General features: G+C 31.9%; 2 protein-coding genes across 4 annotated transcripts; one reads left to right on the top strand and one right to left on the bottom strand.

The window, feature by feature from the left end:
* The first annotated feature begins 7,176 nt into the window (after positions 1–7,176).
* Positions 7,177–12,355, top strand: LOC112756143 (uncharacterized). 3 transcript variants are annotated; one of them, XM_025804599.3, is made up of 3 exons: positions 7,177–7,329; positions 8,277–10,332; positions 10,534–12,355. In XM_025804599.3, the coding sequence occupies exons 2-3, from the start codon at positions 8,308–8,310 to the stop codon at positions 12,292–12,294; spliced, it is 3,786 nt and encodes a 1,261-aa protein (XP_025660384.1). In that variant the 5' UTR covers positions 7,177–7,329; positions 8,277–8,307; the 3' UTR covers positions 12,295–12,355. The 3 variants fall into 3 exon arrangements, with proteins under 3 accessions (XP_025660384.1, XP_025660385.1, XP_025660383.1); XM_025804600.3 differs by lacking the exon at positions 7,177–7,329 and adding an exon at positions 7,396–7,943; XM_025804598.3 differs by lacking the exon at positions 7,177–7,329 and adding an exon at positions 7,397–7,906.
* A 394-nt stretch (positions 12,356–12,749) lies between these two features.
* On the bottom strand, positions 12,750–18,252 carry LOC112756142 (alpha-amylase-like). The gene is made up of 5 exons (XM_025804597.2): positions 18,056–18,252; positions 16,591–16,729; positions 14,342–14,590; positions 13,229–13,776; positions 12,750–13,148 (listed from the first exon to the last, which is right to left on the bottom strand). Exons 1-5 carry the CDS (start codon positions 18,146–18,148, stop codon positions 12,891–12,893), a joined length of 1,287 nt encoding a protein of 428 aa, XP_025660382.1. The 5' UTR covers positions 18,149–18,252; the 3' UTR covers positions 12,750–12,890.
* Between the last annotated feature and the right edge of the window lie 350 nt (positions 18,253–18,602).

Genomic DNA, 18,602 nt, shown 5'->3' with positions numbered 1-18,602 from the left:
CGCGCCTTTGTTAGTTAACATTTTATTTTATACAGAGGGATAGGAGTTGTATCTGAGTTTTATTTGAATTCTTTTGTATGATATTTATTATTCTTACTAACTATGTGACTAGTATTGCTTGGAGATCTTTGATATATGATTTTAATTAATAGAAACAAAACTTTTCGGCTTTTTCTTAAAAATTGAAACGCAAAATCGAACTAAAGGCTCAGTATTAAATATTAAATACAGAAAACAGGTCAGTAACGCCTCACTTTTGGTACGATCATGACGTGCTGAAAGTTAGGGTGTTACATTACACGTCCAAAACTCACCGTCATCTTCTCCGGTTCTCACCTCAATTTCTCGCCGGCGAGGCCGCTGCATCCTCCTACCGACACCGTCCTCACCTCCGACGCTCAGCCTAACGTTGTTGTCGCTGTTTTCGTGCCTCTCTTCCAAACCGGCTTCACTTTCTCCCATTCCTTCAAACATCTTCTCACCGATGATACCACCATGCTCTTCTCCTTTTTCGGATCTAAGCATGGTTAGCTTCTTTCAAGATTTGAGCCCTATGCTTCACAATAGTGCCGCTTTTGTCATGACTAGTCTTTCAAAATTATGTTTCACCACAATAATAGTTTCTTCTGTTTATTCATCTTCTTCTATTTTAATGGTCAATTTAGGATGGTCATTTTAGTAGGTATGCGGATGGTTATTTTATTTTCATGTAGATGACTATTTTGATTGGATTGAGTTTAGTTCAATTCATTAGCTATGCGAATAATTATTTTTATCCTTAAGTAGATGGTTATTTTTATTAAGAGTGAGTGGCGTGTGGCAAGCTAAGTAGCGACGGTGAAATGTGATGATTATTGATGAACGTGGGGTGGCCGCCGGTTGAAAAAGAAGAGAGTATTGGAGGATTTTAGATGGTTATTTTTTTGAAATAACTAACTGGATATTTTAAAAATTTAAAATTTGAAATTGGAGAATTTGAAATTTGAATTTTGATGTGAAATAACTGAATAAGAGTTTTTAAATTTATTATTTCGTGGATAATTTTCATTTTTAATTCATATTGGGCTAAATAAGCAGCCCATTGTACATATTGTACAAATACCCCCATTGGCTCCCTAGTGGGACTCTATATTATTTTATGGGTTAAGTACTTTTTTCATCCCTAAGGTTTGGGGTGAAAATCAAATTCGTCTCCAATATTTTTTTATTATTAAAATCATTCTCAACATTACTAAACATTCGTCTTTTTTACCTCAATTTTAATTTTTTAACTAAATTATCTTTAACAATAATAAAAATAATATTAAAAAACAAAATTAAACCCACCTTCTTTTGGATAAATCTTCACTTTCTTCCCTTTTCACCCACCACTCTCTCTTGGGACTCTTCCTCCCCCATCCCTTTCCAAAATTCTTCTTCTCTCCCTTTTCGCCACCTTACCACCTCCGTTTTCTGCCTCCTTCTTCAAATTTTCTCTCTCTCTCTCTCCATCACCAACTTCAACCCTTCCTCCATTAGTGTTAGCCTCGCCTTCCTCATCTCGCCTTCCTCCTTAGGACTCAACGACAACCATGTTGGCATTGACCTCAACAGCGTCATTTCAGCTGAAGCTACCGATTTAGGTCTCCTACTCCAGTGTTAAGTCCAAAGATCTCATTTTGAAGTTGAATCTCGAGTTGGGTCTCCTACTCCACCGTCTTTCTATTCCTATTTTCTTTCCTTGCTGTCTATTCTTGTTCGATGTTCTCATTTTGTTCTTCCAATTTTTCATTTTTATTTTTGAAGAACATATACATCAGTGTTTTTATTATTTTTTGTTATGAGATCTTTAAATTAAAATAAAATTTTGAGCCTGTGGCCGCACACGCCTCTCTTCTCTGCTTTCAATTGATGGTCTACATTACCCCTAATAACATGTGTATGTCTGAATTACAATTTAAATGATAATTTTTTAAACATTATATTGTGTTATAGCATTGTTGGTAATTTAATAGAGATGGAATAAAAAATATAACTTCTGAGTTGTTGTCATTGAATTGTTACTGCCAATTTTTTTTCTCTATTTTCACTTTAAAATTAAGTTGCTATTACTATTGTTGGTGTTATTTGGATGAAAAGGTGATGTTGTGATGTGTTTAGATTGATGGATGGATAAAGAATGGTGTGGTGATGGTAGTCGTGATGACTGATGATGCAGAGGGTGTTAGGGGTGAGAATAGAAAAGATTTTTTTATTTTTGTTTTAGGGTAAAATTGTCTGAAAATTATTATTTATGGATAAAAAAATAATTTTATAATATTTTGTAATGTTGAGGATGATTTTAATAAGAAAAAGAAATCGAAAACGATTTTGATTTTGACCTCAAACTTTAGGAATAAAAAAATATTTAATTCTTATTTTATTCGAGATAACACATGACCCTAGCAATAATCAATGCATGATAAACAATATTATCTTAATTTATTTTTCTAAAAAGAAGAACTATAATTAAGTATTTGATCGCACTAATTTTTTTTCTGAAAATTAATAATTTGAAACTATCTTAAAATATAGTGAATGATGAACTTATTTTTTAAATCTTGAGAAATAATTGTTGCTTATTTTCTTTCTATTTCATCTCTAGCCAAAGGAATATTAAGATTAAAACTTATTCTTTGGTTCACTTAGGGCCTGTTTGAAAAGTTTCAAAAGTAATTTTTTTAGCTTTTGATTTATGAAAAATAGTAGTATTAATGTCTGGTGCAATTTTCAAAATCAAATTGGGGCTTTCTAAGAAGCTATTTAGAGGCTTATTGAGAAGTTAAAAAAAATGACTTCTCTCTTAATACTACTACTTTTTACCATATTTTTATAAAATAAGCATGACTAAAAATCCAAATACAAAATAACTTATTTATAAGCTACTTTTAATGTAATCATTTATTGTTTAAGCTATTTTTCAAAAGAAACTTAATTAAGTTGTTTACCCAAACTAGACCTTAAAATATTTAAATTTAGTTATTATTCAGCTAAATATATCTTTATAAAAAAATAATAATTAAGATATAAATACGTATTATATTAAATAATTTTTAATTATATATTAATCACATAAAAATATTTTCACGTGTGAGTAGTGATCTTAAATTTAATTAATTACTATGACCAAGTAACCAACATTGATTTGATTTTTGAAATGTCATATATATGAAGAGAGGATATATATATATTTGATGAGTTAGTTGCATTATTTTCCATGTACTTGTGATAGAAGGTTTTGTTTGACGCATACACATATCCTTAAAGCTATCATCACCAGCTTCTTAATGTCTTGCAAGGAACTATTTGGTGGAAGTTACCTCTTACTGAACCGTCAAGAGGCAACTCTTCTTGATCTGCTTGGACTCCTTTTTTTCTTCTAAACTCGAAAACCGGAGTTTCATCGAATGTCCGGTGGACATTAAGGCAGAGGAATTCCGGCAAAGATGGCTCCTCTTCACCTCCATTGTCGCGCTAAAAGCTTCTATTCACTTCAGGGAACACCATGAAAATTAATCGTGGGAGACAACTTGGAGTTGTGACTTGATGGTAATAAGTGGTTAAGAGAATAGGGTTGAATCTTAGTCTTTTTTTATTGAATATTAATTTTTAATTTTTTAATGGAATTTCAGGAGATTTTTTTCAGATACATCCTGATTCAGCTACTAGGTACAATGTAGCATATATTCAGTCTTCATCACAACAATGATGAAATTTCACTATATTTTCACATTACAAATACCAATTTCTCCTTAGAAACTACCCATTCCTATTTGGGATAAATCCAGATTCTAACTCCAATCTGAACTTGACTAGACCTCAATCTAACTTTCAACAGCAAAGTACTAACCCAATTTGCAAGAGAATCCACACAGGATCACGAAACACAATAGAAAGATGTACAAAGAAACTCTGAAACATCTATAACTTTTTCTCTAATTTTGATCATTGTCTTTTTTCTCTCATTGGTTTTTTCTTACAAACCTCACCATATTTGCCTTTTTCACCATGAGACTCAGACAGACAAAACTAATAAAAAGAAAACAAAATGAGTACCATTGAAGGAGAAGAACTCAGGAAGCTCGAATAGCTATGAGAACTCTGTGCTTTACACTTTTTCTCCTTGATCTCAACCCTTGGCCGTTCACCTTTAATATAGAAGGGGAAGCTTCTAAGGTTGAAACTGGTTCAGCCAACCTAGCAACTTCTTCTCCAACCTTAGAGTAGCAGCAGTTCGAACAGAGAAGAGAGAGAGAGGGAACCCAAACCTACTTGCATGTACCGCTCTCATCCTTTTTTATACATCTTCTTCAATCTTGGCCATTGATATTGACTTTGGCCCCAAGATTTAATTTTGACCATTGATGAACTTCTAACTCAGGACAACTTCAAGTTTCTTATTTTTGCTTCTTTCCTATCTGAGATTTAGAGGCTATCTTCTTCTTGGTGGAACAAAAAATGGAAATAAGTTTTTACTAAGGTAGATGCTTCTTGACCGAGACCGATCATTTCCTTTTCTTGGCAACAAAATCTTGAAGTCTTTTTTCAAATTTTTCTTTCCATAAAAAATATATTTCTTAGCCTTTTTTCATAGCCTTTTTTCTGAGGCTTTATTTTTCTTTTATCTTCCTTTTTGATGATAGACGTGACCGAAGGAGAGAGAAGAGAGAGAAAAGAAAAGCCTTTGATAAAAGCTTTCAATACAAATTAAATTGAATTGAATTGGGAGTTACAGTTACTAAAAGAGAAATTAATTGAATTGAAATTTGAGTTCTAGTAACCAAAGAAAGTAGGTAACCGAAGAGTGATTGATCCATTTCCTTCTTTCTTCTTCTATTTTGGATCAAGAAAGATGTTGGACCAAGAGATATGTTGACTTGGACTTTGCATTAATTTCTTGGGTCAATTAATTTTACTATTTTTTTTTTAAATTCAGCCACTTGATATGAAATGATTTTTGCATAAGGGTTAATTTATTGAAAGTCAGATTGGGCTTGGTTAGCTTTGGCCCAATAAAAACTAATTTTCTTTCATACACACTAAATTAAATTCATCAAATAAACAATTAGAAGTAATTAAATAAACACTTAATAATAATTTTAATAATTTTTTAATTTATATTTTAATAATGCTTGATCACCATTTCAATTTTTCAAATTCAACATAGCTCAATACACTTTCAAACAATGGAAGATTTTTAGGGTTCTTCAAAAACAAACTAAAAAGTTCGTTCACTATTACTTTTTCATAATCATTTTTGTTATTGGTAATGCTAGAAAAACAAAAACAAAATTTATTAAAATTTATTTTATTTAGTATTTAATAATATTAGAAAAACAAAAATTAATAAATATTAAATAAAAAATTTTTTGATTATTTTTTATTAATTTTTTTTGTTACTAAATATTTATATATTTGTCATTTTTTGTATTTATGTTATGAATATAATTAATTAACATCATAGATTTAAAGATTTAACTTTAAAAAGCTACAATAACAATTATACACAGCATGACCAAGAAATTAAAGGGCTAAAATTATAGAAATCATAGATGATATTGATTTATTCAAATTTTTTAGTAATTTGACGTATATGTTTTGGAATTTTGAATCATCGACAAAAAATAAAAATATAACAAAAGTCAGGACTATTTTTTTTTGTTATTTTAATTTTTAAATTGTTAAATTAGTGTAGAAATTATCGAAAAATTGATTCAAGAATTTAAAGGTAATTTAAATATTTTGAACTTTAATAGAGCAGGAAATTAGTTTATCGACTTCGATAAACGTCGATTGTTATTGTGTGAATGAAAAATACGAAAGATGAGTACTTGCAGTAAAAGGCACTTTGATAAGTATTTAAAAAGTATATAATAATTTTATTAATATAAAATATTAGATATAAAATAAAACTTGTAAAATTTATTATCTAATATTTTTGAGATATAGAAATAGGTGTCTTTTATAGACATAGAATTAAAAATAGAATTGATGTTAAAATTATTAAATATTTCGAAATAGAACTGAATAAATATTCTATTTTAGAATAGAAAGAAGAAATAGAAATATTCTAGAAACTAGAAATAAAAAAATAATTTGAAATTCTTTTTGGATTATTTTACTCAATTTACGAGTTGCTCAAAAAATCTGTTGATTTTGAACCACAGGATGGATAGTTGTCATAGGTGATGAATTGATTTTTTATCGATGTCACTCTATTTTTGTTCGTCTATAATGATTGAGAAATCCACAAATCTCAATTGTATTTTTCAAATGGTATTTTTTTCTTCTTCTCCTGTTCGATTGTATTTCCTTGGAAACTTAGGGAAGTGTTTTGTAAACATACGTATAAAAAGAACTTATTTCATTTAGCTTCTTTATGCCCACTATAACTAGTTATTTCGGTTTTCTACTAGCGGCGTTATTAAGTCAGAATAATAATTATTAAAATTGTCCGTTACAAAATTAAAATAAAAACAAATAAAATTAAATTATGACTCATAATGCACAATAAAAAATAAACTATAAGATAACAGATCAAAAATTAAAAAGGTGAACTAACTCAATAATTCTGATCTGGCTACTGGTAGATTTTGCTGTAAGATAAACTATAAGACAATCAAACTTGCGTCAACATAGATGTATTTAGATTTAGTAACCCTAACAATAAATTAGTTACATTGGTGTATGTGTGTAGATGCACTATTATAGGCTTATAGCTATCATCATCCAAGTGTCATGTGACCTTTTCTTAGAACACGAAGAAATCAAATCACATAGCATCAATTTTCTAAATCTTTTACAATTATGCTACATACACAACAATAATTAATTATTAAATTAGTTATTCATATAAAATAAGTTAAAATATAAATATATATTAACAATAAATTAAATAATATATATATTTATATATAAATACATAATAGATTAAATTGATTTTTAACATGCAAAAAGTATTTTTATTTTTTTTAAATAATATTTTTGCCACCTTTAAAATTTAGTAGTATTTCAGAAAACAGAAAGAGAAATATTAATAATATTATTATTACTATTGGTTTATTTGTTTGTGTTACAAGGTAGGCTTAGCTGCACTAACTGTGCAAACCTTTTAACTCTTCACATTTTATTTTATTTTCATTTTGCTTTTATTTTCTTAATTACTAAATTTAGCTTCATACTTTTTCCTCCCTGAAGCTAATTTTGATTTTTTTTTCATTGTTTGATGTATTTTCCTCCTCAGAAACTTTTCAGTGATCTTTAATATCTCTTCAACTCTCAATCATCACTTTGGTTTCTGCTTTAATCAAGGTATGTTTCTCTCTCTCTCTCTCCCCCTATGCATAATTTTTTTTAATTTTTTTTATCTTTTTTTCCTTTTCTATTTTTCTATTTTCCTACATTTTTTCAACACCCCAAATTATTGTAGCTTAATATCTGGTTTATGTTCTTGGTTGTTTGCCAATTCTTCCTTGGAGATTGAATTGGTCTCCCTGTCTGCTGTATACCCTCTTTGCATGTCGATCAAGATAATGTGGCAAAATTTTAGTATTGACTTTTAATCAAGTCCTTGTATATTCATCTTTAATTTGTTATGATCATCACTTCTTTTTCTTTTCCATCTTGCAAAACCTTTGGATTATAGCAGTTTTCTATATCAATTGTAGCTGGGATTGGAACATATATTTGCCTAACTGCATGGCATTAAGATTATAGGATTAAGAAATATTTGTTATTGCCTTTGCCAACCTTCATTATAACTATATATATCACCAGAATTTTTCAACAAATCAGTTGAGAATTCGCGGGGTTTTCGATTGCCAATTCGATTGCCCGGCAACCACAATGATCTTCAAATGTTAAAGGCTGAGATATTTGCCTCCACAAGGTTAGCTGCTACAGAATGCAGATGGTGTAATATATAGGTCTCAATTTTGTTCTGTTTTTTATATTGGTAATTCTATTTAGGAAGACTAGAATTCTAAATAATGTATGTCTCTGTGTGCAAAGAACAATGTGAAGGCTTAACAAATATCATGATTTTAGTGCTTCAGGGCAATTTGCATAACCCTTGATCTAATTTAACTTCCCAATAGATATGATGAATTCTAAAAGAAAAATGATATGGTTTGATTGATCTAAAAGTATTGTCTTTAGAGAAGTTTTTCAATCAGGTCCCTATTTTGGGCAATAAGAAATCATTTTTGTTCTTAATTTTGTTTTTCATTGATTGAGTTTCTTTGCATCTTGTGTTTCAGGTAGCTTTTGCAGTTCCAAGAGTTGATAAGAATGGAGGGTGTTGAGGAGAATCTACCCTCATCAGAATCCTCTTCAGAAAGTGCTAATGAGCAAAAGCAGCAAAATGTAGAAACCCCTGGTGAAACTTCACATGTAAATGAATCCACTGTTAGTGATAGTAGAGAAGAATCCGAGACTCGTTTGCCGGAGACAACAGCCGAGGAATTAACCGAATCAGCAATGCTGCCTAATGCTTCTTCTGGTAGTCCAATTATTGTTGAAGAAATTGAAAATCCTCCCACAGATGACTCGGCATCATCGCCGCTGGATGATACTAAGCTTCACACAGCAGGATCAAATGATGATCAAATTATAGAACAAGATAATTCAGGTTCTACAGAGAATGTAGATTCTGAAGAGATCCTTGAGCAGCAGAAGAATGTTGAGACTGATGATTCAAATGATGTCCAAATCACAGAACAAGATGATTCAGCTTCTACAGCGAATGCAGATTCTGAAGAGATCCTTGAGAAGCAGGAGATTGTTAATAATGATGATCGAATCATGGAACAAGAAAATTCAGCTTCTATGGAGAATGCAGATTCTGAAGAGATCCTTGAGAAGCAGGAGGATGTTAATAATGATGATCAAATCATAGAACAAGATAGTTCTGCTTCTACAGCAAATGCAGATTCTGAAGAGAGCCTTGAGAAGCAGGAGAATTTTCATAATGATGATTCAAATGATCATCAAACGTTAGAACAAGATAATTCAGCTTCTACGGCGAATGCAGATTCTGAGGAGATCCTTGAGAGGCAAAAGAATGTTAATGATGAAGACTCAAAAGATAATCAAATCATAGAACAAGATAATTCAGCCTCTGCAGAAAATGCAGATTCTGAAGAGATCCTTGAGAAGCAGGAGAATGTTACTAATGATGATCCAAATGATGATCAAATCATAGAACAAGATAATTCAGCTTCTACGGCGATTGCAGATTCTGAAGAGATTCTTGAGAAGCAGGAGAATGTTAACGATGAAGATTCAAAAGATGATCAAATCATAGAACAAAATTCAGCTTCTACAGAAAATACAGGTTCTGAAGAGATCCTTGAGCAGCAGAATAATGTTAATGATGAAGATTCAAAAGATGATCAAATCATAGAACAAAATTCAGCTTCTACAGACAACACAGGTTCTGAAGAAATCCTTGAGCCGCAGAAGAATGTTAATGATGAAGACTCAAAAGATGATCAAATCATAGAACAAAATTCAGCTTCTACAGAAAATGCAGGTTCTGAAGAAATCCTTGAGCCGCAGAAGAATGTTAATGATGAAGACTCAAAAGATGATCAAATCATAGAGCAAGATAATTCAGCTTCTACAGAAAATCCAGGATCTGAAGAGATCCTTGAGCAGCAGAAGAATGTTAATACCGATAATTCAAATGATGGTCAAATCTTAGAACAAGAGAATTCAGCTTCTACAGAAAAAGCAAATTCTGAAGAAATTCTTGAGAGGCAGAAGAATATTAACAATGATGAATCTAGTGTCACTACCATCGATGATCAAACGGAGATTCCGGCTTCTAATCCTGAAACAAAAGAGTTCCATGATGACAGTACCAAAGAAGTTATGTTATCATTGCCTCAAATCATAGTTACTGATTTTAGCAAGGAAAATTCAACACTGACGAGTTCAAATTCTTGTAATGCTATGGATGCCATGAATGCTGATTCTGAACCGGAAGATTTCTATGATAGTAATCAAGGTGGTTCTGCCGTTAAAACTTCTTCCATTACGGATGCAAATGACTTGATAAAACGGTCTACATCGGCACCGGAAATAAAATTGTTGCAGATGCTGAAGGAGAATAGAAGACGAAAGATGAACTCAACGGCTCGAAAAAGGGCTGATGTTGCTCATATACCAACCGGCTCGCCTTCAAGTTCAAAGAAAAATGCTGAGAATAGAGGCTTCATCGACACGGCAGCTCCCTTCGAATCTGTAAAGGAAGCTGTTTCCAAGTTCGGAGGAATTGTGGATTGGAAGGCTCATAAGAAACAGACCGTGGAGGTATAAAATTTAAAAAATAATTACAACACAAATTACAAATGTTAGGTAGAAACTCAGGTGCAGTCGACTTCACGTGAAGTTGATAGCTGAGAGCTAGCCGTAAGATGAAAATTTAGTCAAATCAGTCAAACCATCTGAGTTTCCACCCAAATGTTATGATATATTCAGTGAATGTTAATTTTGGCACATTCTATGATGCAGAGACGAAAGGACGTAGAACAAGAACTCGAGAAAGTGCAGCAGGAGATCCCAATATACAAAAAGAAATCAGAGACGGCAGAGAAAGCGAAACAAGAAGTACTTCAGGAGCTGGACACCACCAAGAGACTAATAGAAGAGCTGAAACTGAACCTGGAGAGAGCACAAACCGAAGAGCGTCAGGCAAGACAGGATTCGGAACTCGCGAAGCTTAGAGTGGAAGAGATGGAGCAAGGTATCGCCGAGGACTCTAGCGTGGCGGCCAAGGCACAGCTTGAGGTCGCAAAGGCCAGGTACACTGCGGCAGTTACAGAGCTAACATCGGTTAAAGAGGAGCTGGACGCGTTGCGTAAGGAATACGCTTCCTTAGTTGTTGAAAAAGAGGAAGCTATTCAGAAATCGGAAGAAGCAATTACTTCGTCCAAACAGGTTGAGAAGACTGTGGAAGAATTAACCATTGAGTTGCTTGCTATAAAGGAATCGATGGAAGCAGCACATGCAGCGCACATGGAAGCCGAAGAACATCGGATGGAATCGGTTATGGCTAGGGATCAGGACTCTCTCAATTGGGAAAAAGATCTTAAACACTCAGAGGAAGAACTTCAAAGAATAAACCAGAAAATCTTAGCTGCTAAAGATCTTAAGTCTAAATTGGACACGGCTTCGACTTTGCTGACGGATCTGAAAGATGAAATGAATGCTTATACAGAAGCACAGTCGAGGCAAGACGGAAGTGCCGAACGTGAAGAACTGTGGCCTTTGAGGACGAAGATACACAATGAAATAAAAGAAGCCGTTGAATCTGCGAAGAAGGAACTTGCGGAAGTGAAAAGTAACATAGAAAAAGCAACTGCTGAGGTTAGTAACTTAAAGGAAGCCGCAGCGGCGTCGAAAACCGAACTTGAAGAAGAGAAATTGAACCTTGCATCGATTCGGCAAAAAGAGGAAATGGCCTCAATCACTGCGAAATCTCTAGAAGCTGAAGTAGAGAAAAGCAGAACAGAAAAGCTTCTGCTTCAGATGAAAGAAAGGGAAGCTAGAATTCCGCAGAAAGTACGAGAAGCTGCTGAAGAGGCTAAAGAAGCCAACTCACTGAGTCAAGCAGCTCGCGAAGAGCTGCAGCGAGCGAAGGAGGAGGCTGAGCAAGCGAAGGCGGCAGCGAGCGCAATGCAGAGCAGATTACTTGAAGTTCTAAAGGAGATTGAGGCTGCCAAGACTTCCGAGAGATGCGCAATGGCGGCAATCAATGCATTGAAGGAGAGTGAATTAGCTCAAAGCAGCCAAGAAGCAGATTCGTCGGCGGAGGTAGTGACGCTTTCTTTGGAGGAGTATTACTTGCTGAGCAAGCATGCACATGAGGCTGAAGAGGGAGCCAAGGCAGTGATGGCGACGGCGAATGCTGAAATTGAGGCAGCTAAGGAATCTGAAATGATAAGTTTGGAAAAGTTGAATGAAGTGACTACAGAGATTGCTGCTAGAAGAGAAACTTTAAGGGATGCAATGTGTAAAGCTGAGAAGGCTAAAGAAGGAAAGTTAGGCATGGAATACGAGTTGCGAAGATGGAGGTCGGAGCGCGACAGAGGGGAACACCAGAAAAGCATGTCCAGGGACAGTTTTGATTCAGGTTCAAGGGGTTATGACAGTGCAATTGGATCACCAGATTTAAGAAATGGAAAGAAGAAGAAGAAGTCATTTTTTCCAAGGTTTTTGATGTTCTTTGCAAGAAGAAAATCATATTCGTCACATCACTGTAGTCCCTATTGAAAACATCATTTTTATTGATATTGCATCATGATTCATGATAAATAAATTCTTAACCATCTCATGATCTTTCTTTTCTTCATTCCCTTTTGAAAAATTATAACCATATACTTCTCAACATGTTTGTTATTGCTTTGATTGGATTGCATTCTACACACCTATTCACCCTGAGGATTTGTTTTATGTGCCTTTGTCTAGAGGAAACGTGATTTTTTTTGAAAGTTTACATTAGAGTACATAAATTTCAGAACAAATATTCAAATTAATCTTCAAATTTTGGCAGAGTAGTGATCATATTAGTCCTGAAACTTTAAAAGATTATCATTATTTTTCCGTGATATAGATTAATTCTTCCAATCTGTCTCGCGGCTTAATATTTTGGAGATTCAGATGGTAATTTTTAAAATTTGAGACTAATTTAGTCACTTCAAAAAAAAAAAAAAGAAACTAATTAGATATATATTTTAAATTTAGATATCCATTCATGTGTATTTTGTGAACATCAACAATGGACATGTATGTCATTATTCTAGTCATCAATTTATTTTTACAAGAAATGTAATAAAAATACATATGCATATATCTGTATAAAGTGCATTTCACTTTAATTCCCACACAGCATAGTCTTGTCCATTGGCAACAACTTGAGCATTTGATGGAAGAAGGTTTCCAAGATTCTCATTTGGTCCAATCTTGACAATGATTTTGTTGGCAATGTTGGCCATGTAAAGATCAGCTTGAGCTGCTAGAATGTTTATTGAGCTTGTTGCTGTGATTCCATTCCTTTTTCTTATGGCTGATAAACTCTTTATGTTATCCTTTATACCATTCTGACGTTCAAAATAGTCATGGTAGAACTGCATGTACAATATATAAAACATAGTTAAAGAAAACACAATCCCAAGATCAGAAAAAATGCAAGTGGTGGTTTACTTACAATTGAAGGGTGACCAGGATGAGTGAGAATGTAAACATAACCCAACATAATCTTATCCTCAGGAAAAGGATATGTCTTCTGAGACCCAGTGTCATGATTATCCACCAATGTCACAGCACTTTCAGGCTTTGTTCCAATCATACCTGGTGGTTTTCCATTACCATCCTTCAACCTCCATAACTCACCTTCAACAGCAGCACCAAGAATCATCTTTGTTGTGAAGTCAAATGTAAGTACACCACTTCCAACCTCATTCACCCAATTTACCAATTTGCCCCTGTGTGCATCTTGGTTTGCAAGGGGCTTGTTGTCATTTCCCAAGGCCACTTTTTCAAATAATTCTCCAACTGAAAATTCTGGTTTAGTGTTGTCTATATAGAGTTTGGTGAATTTTGGTGCATATCCTAAAACCATGTCAAATCTCCAACCTGAGAATCCTACTTCTGTTTTGAGCCAGTTCATCCAATCTGAGAGTTCTTGTTGTACTCTTGTACTTGTGTGATCTATGTCTGGGACCTGACCCCACCCAATTCCTGTGTCAGGGTTACCTGCACCAACCGAGTAATGTTATTTGAATTTGAATATATAAAAGTTCATAAGGCTAATTGTTGTTGTTATTGAAGTAAAAGTGGTGATACACCTTAATATTGGAAATTTTGGTATTTTTTAAAATTATAGAAAGTACACAAATCAGATGGTCCGATTTTAGTACTTCAAATTTTTTAACTTTTTTTAACACAAATCGGACGATCCAATTTCTACTTATCTAGTTAAACGATTCCACATTTAAGAATAACATCTCAATAATCCATATTTTAAAAAAATACCACTACTCTTCAAATATTAAAAATAAAAAGTTTATAATTGTGAGTAACTAAAAAATGTGCAAAATCAATATAACTTAAATTTCAACTATACTTATATAATCACTATAATAATAGACACTATAAAATTTACCATATTATATTGTGTGTTAACATGTGATCAATTTATGTTAAATGAGATGTAAATTTCTATTTATTCACTATTCAATAATAAATATACGTTATATTTTATGAAATATGATGACAATACTACATAAATAATTATATTTTTATTTTTAGAAAATTATACCTGTACCGTGAAATTCAGGATCATCTCTGCAAATTTCGGCCACACCCCAGTCTAGACGACTATCTGGGGTGCCGCCTTCGAATATACTATTTCCATTGCTGTCGAATCTCTCCGGCATACGGTGGTTGATGACGATGTCGGATACAGCCTTTACTCCACTCTGTTTGAATGCAGCAACCAGTGATTTCAACTCTTCCTTGTTCCCATATTTGGATGTGTCAAGATCATATAGCCTCTTCGGCAAGTAACCTGCAAATTCAAATTGTGTTCTATTTTTGTTACATATATAAATTCAAATCAAGCATATCATGTATATTATACAAATTTCTCGATATATATCATATTATTTTATAGTTTCAGAATTTATTGAAAACAATCTAATATTGTTTTGATAATATAAAAGAAGGTAAAAATTCAGATGCAGTAGATTTCACATGAAGTTGATAGTTTGGAGCCGTTAGATGATTTGATTAATTTGACTAAATTTTCATCTAGCGACTCTCAGTTATCAATTTCACGCGAGGTCGATTGCGCCTGAGTTTTCACCGTACAAAAAATTCCGAATTAAAGTTTGACGTTTTTTATTTTTTAATTACCATTACTCTCAAATTACCTAAAAAATGTTATATATGTGCACACCAAAAATATTTACCATGTAGTTGTGTATATTAGTAAATTTTGTATTCTAACATATATTCTATATGAAAAATTAATTTAATGGCTAATTTTTTGTTTATATAAATAAAATAACCTATATAACTAGCTAAAAAATATATTATATCAAAATAATTAACAACTTAATAATCATTATATTGTGAAAGAGATAATAATGAATTGGAATTAAACTGAGGTTATCGACAAGTTGCTGAATGTTGAATTAAAATTTTTAGAAATTATTACTAGAATGTTCATGAATGATAAAGTTACTTATTCAAGTTAACAACCAATGGTAAAAAAATAAAAGTTTAATAAAAAATAAATAAGAGTTGATCAAGTTATTAGAATATCATAGAAGTTTTATATATTATGTTTGACAAATTAAATTTAAAAATTATAAATTTAAGAATAAAAATACAAGTATTAAAAAATTAGAAGATATATTTAATTTTATAGTCAAAATTATTGACTTGAATAAAAGGACTTTGTACATAGTCAAATTAAGTTAGAATATAATAATTAAATACAAATTTAAAAGTATAAAAATATATAAAATACAATTAAATATCTTAGACATTAAGATTAGTTATCATTATTTGTCTACAATTAGAAATTTATACCTGATGTATATTTCAAGTGAAATATATGGACTTAGATTAAACATTTTCACTTTTTCAAGAATTAATATATATATATATATATAATTGTTGCATTGTAGTATAATCATTTTTCTTTTCAGTATATTATTATACTGATTTAGAAAAAATTATATTAAGATTATATTGTATTATTAATGAAATATTTACGTAAATGAGCGACGCTATGGCTAATTAAGTTGTGGCGATATTTATTCTGACATGAACTCTCAATACTATTTCTTTAATTTTATTTACAAATGTATAAATAAGGAGTTGAGTCAAGACTCAAGACCCTACCCCACGACTTACAAAGTTGCAGTTCTGATTAATTTCAACCGCGTTAGGCAGGGCAGCAATTTATTAAAGTGTCCATTATATAATATTAATATCTTCTTTTACTTATTAGTAAATGTGTATAACAATATTATAAAAAAAGTGGGATTAGTTTGTATTGGATGATATATAGTTATGATTTATGATGTATGAATACTGACACGGACACGAAACACGATATAATACGAGACACGTTGATATGTGATTTTCAAAATCTTATATGATACGGGAACAAGCATACATATAAAATATAAAGTATTTTTTAGATAAATCGTAATGATATTTTGATATTTTATTAATATTAAAATAAAAATTAAAAATTTTAATTATTTTAATATTTTTTAATTATATCAAGTATTTAAAATATTTTTTTGTTTTAATAAATAATAATATATATTATATCTAAATTTATTTTAAGAATATATATTAAGAATAAAACTGGACACGCTGACACGTAATGCTATTTAGGTGTGTTCGGAAAAGATTTTTTTATTTTTTATTATGACACGGTTGGAAACAACAGACACGCATGTCAGACGAGTGTCGGTAAATATCATGTCCAAAATATGTCCGAAAGAAAAACTATGTTGAAGAAATCATAAAGAATTTATATATATATACCTTGAGAGCCGTTAATATCAGCATTAGAGGGAGGAGGAAGCCAAACATATTCAGCACCAGAAGCTGCAATCTCACCCACTAATGGCTTCAAATGATTCCACCATCCTCCTTCTTGCTCACTTGATGCCCACACAAACCCCTATAATGATAAATCCACAAAACTATCAATTATTTCTTCTTAAACTAATTAATGATATTAATGTTTTTATCTACTAAAATAATAATAGATAACAACAGTTTTTATTTAGTTTAACAACGGTTTCAAAACGTCGCTAAATAATTAAATGAGTTAGATGCATGTTATAATATATAGGTGACTTCTATGGTGACTTTTCTCTTACGGTGACTATGGTGACTAAGGTGACTAGTTAAATTAGATCAACCAATATAATGTTGACATGTGGCATGTTTAGCACAAATAGAAAGCTTTGACATAATTGACCATAATAAATTGGCTAATAAAAAAAATAAAAAAAGGTAAAATTTTTGGATATTAATTAAGAATAATAAACAATTAACTAAATCATCCCAGAAAAATGTAATAAATTAAAAAATACAAAAAATAAAAAGATTGGTTCAAAAGGTTCCACAACTTCCAAAAATCATCAAAGGTAGGTGCGGCTGAAAGCCTTCTATATTTCTCCACTGCGAAAGTCACGGTTTTCTCAACTTGTTTCTCGTCTCTAATAAAACAATGGAACTTGCAATCTGGCAACTGAATTCATTTTGAACATCCGCTGCATCTACAAATACATTGTTTTTCACAAATACCCTCACTACTTTTATTTTTTGTCATGGCCTTCATGAAGACATGCCCAAATAAAAATCTGGACCTGAAGAGAACACGCCCCTTCTTCCTTATCAATCCGTCGAAGACGCTGATGAGCTGCCACGGTTCTTTTGGACACTTCTAACCGCTACTTCTTCCAATGGGTCCAAATCCCAAGATACGGTGCTTTGAGTTTCAGTAAAAGAGCATATGCATTCATTTCCTGCTGGTACAGTGCTCCACCATGGTGATGCTTCTTATCCAATGGAACATCAAGACTTTTATTTAAAAAAGAAACAAAAATTATTTTTGGAATGCAAAATTACATAAATATCTTCCCAGTAAACTTCTGAAGTTACTGTATTTATCTTTATTCTTTAATTGCATAATTCTGAGCGACGTCGTTTCGCTCATTCTTAGAGAGTCCTTTGGGTCAGATGTTATGATATTATTGGTGGGTCAAAGCATAGCCACCGTTAGTCACCAGTATCCAGGCACCAGAAAACTCACCTAATATATATTATCCAAAACTTTAAGATAACAGTTCTATTTAAGTATATATGTACTATTAATTAATTCGACTTAAAAAAGAAAAGGAAATTTTATTATTCATTTAATTTAAATTTAACTAATGTAATACTTCTTCACAAATAACATTTAAAATTTCAACAAAGTATATTGGCGACAGATATATACCTGAAATAGTATGGTAGAGGTGGAGAAAGAAGGGAGAAGAGAAATGCAAAGGCATAGGAAGCATAGTGAAAACAAGAGTAGTGACGACTTCATTTTTTTTTCTTTCTATTTTTGTGTGTGGCAATAAATAACAGGGTGTTTATGTAGCCTTATATAGGCATCATTGATGAGAATAAGGTGCAATGAATTTTCAAAGAAACGCAAATGTGTCCTATGTCTCGTACGTTATACGTTAGGCGCAAGTCTAGAAAAATGTTCCAAAGTTTTGTCAAAATTTAACGACTTGAAAGTTTGACAAGTAATTAGCTAGTAGATAAGTAGAAGCCTCTACTCTCTAATTTTGGCCTCAATTCAAACAATGTTGCTGCTGATTATTAAATATTAATAAAGCTAAGAGGATAGCACACGTATTTGTAAAAGATAGGGACACCGTACCACAATTCAACATATATATGCAACGTAGTATATATCTCTATTTCGAACGGATTATTAAATTGATATAGTTAGAAATTCAAAAATTAAAAGTTCAAGGTTTAATTAAAGTAAG

The sequence above is a fragment of the Arachis hypogaea genome, chromosome 6 (assembly GCF_003086295.3).
Source record: "Arachis hypogaea cultivar Tifrunner chromosome 6, arahy.Tifrunner.gnm2.J5K5, whole genome shotgun sequence".
Taxonomy (NCBI): domain Eukaryota; kingdom Viridiplantae; phylum Streptophyta; class Magnoliopsida; order Fabales; family Fabaceae; genus Arachis; species Arachis hypogaea.
The sequence above is the reverse complement of the archived record's forward strand: the minus strand, read 5'-3'. Positions and strand labels throughout refer to the sequence as shown.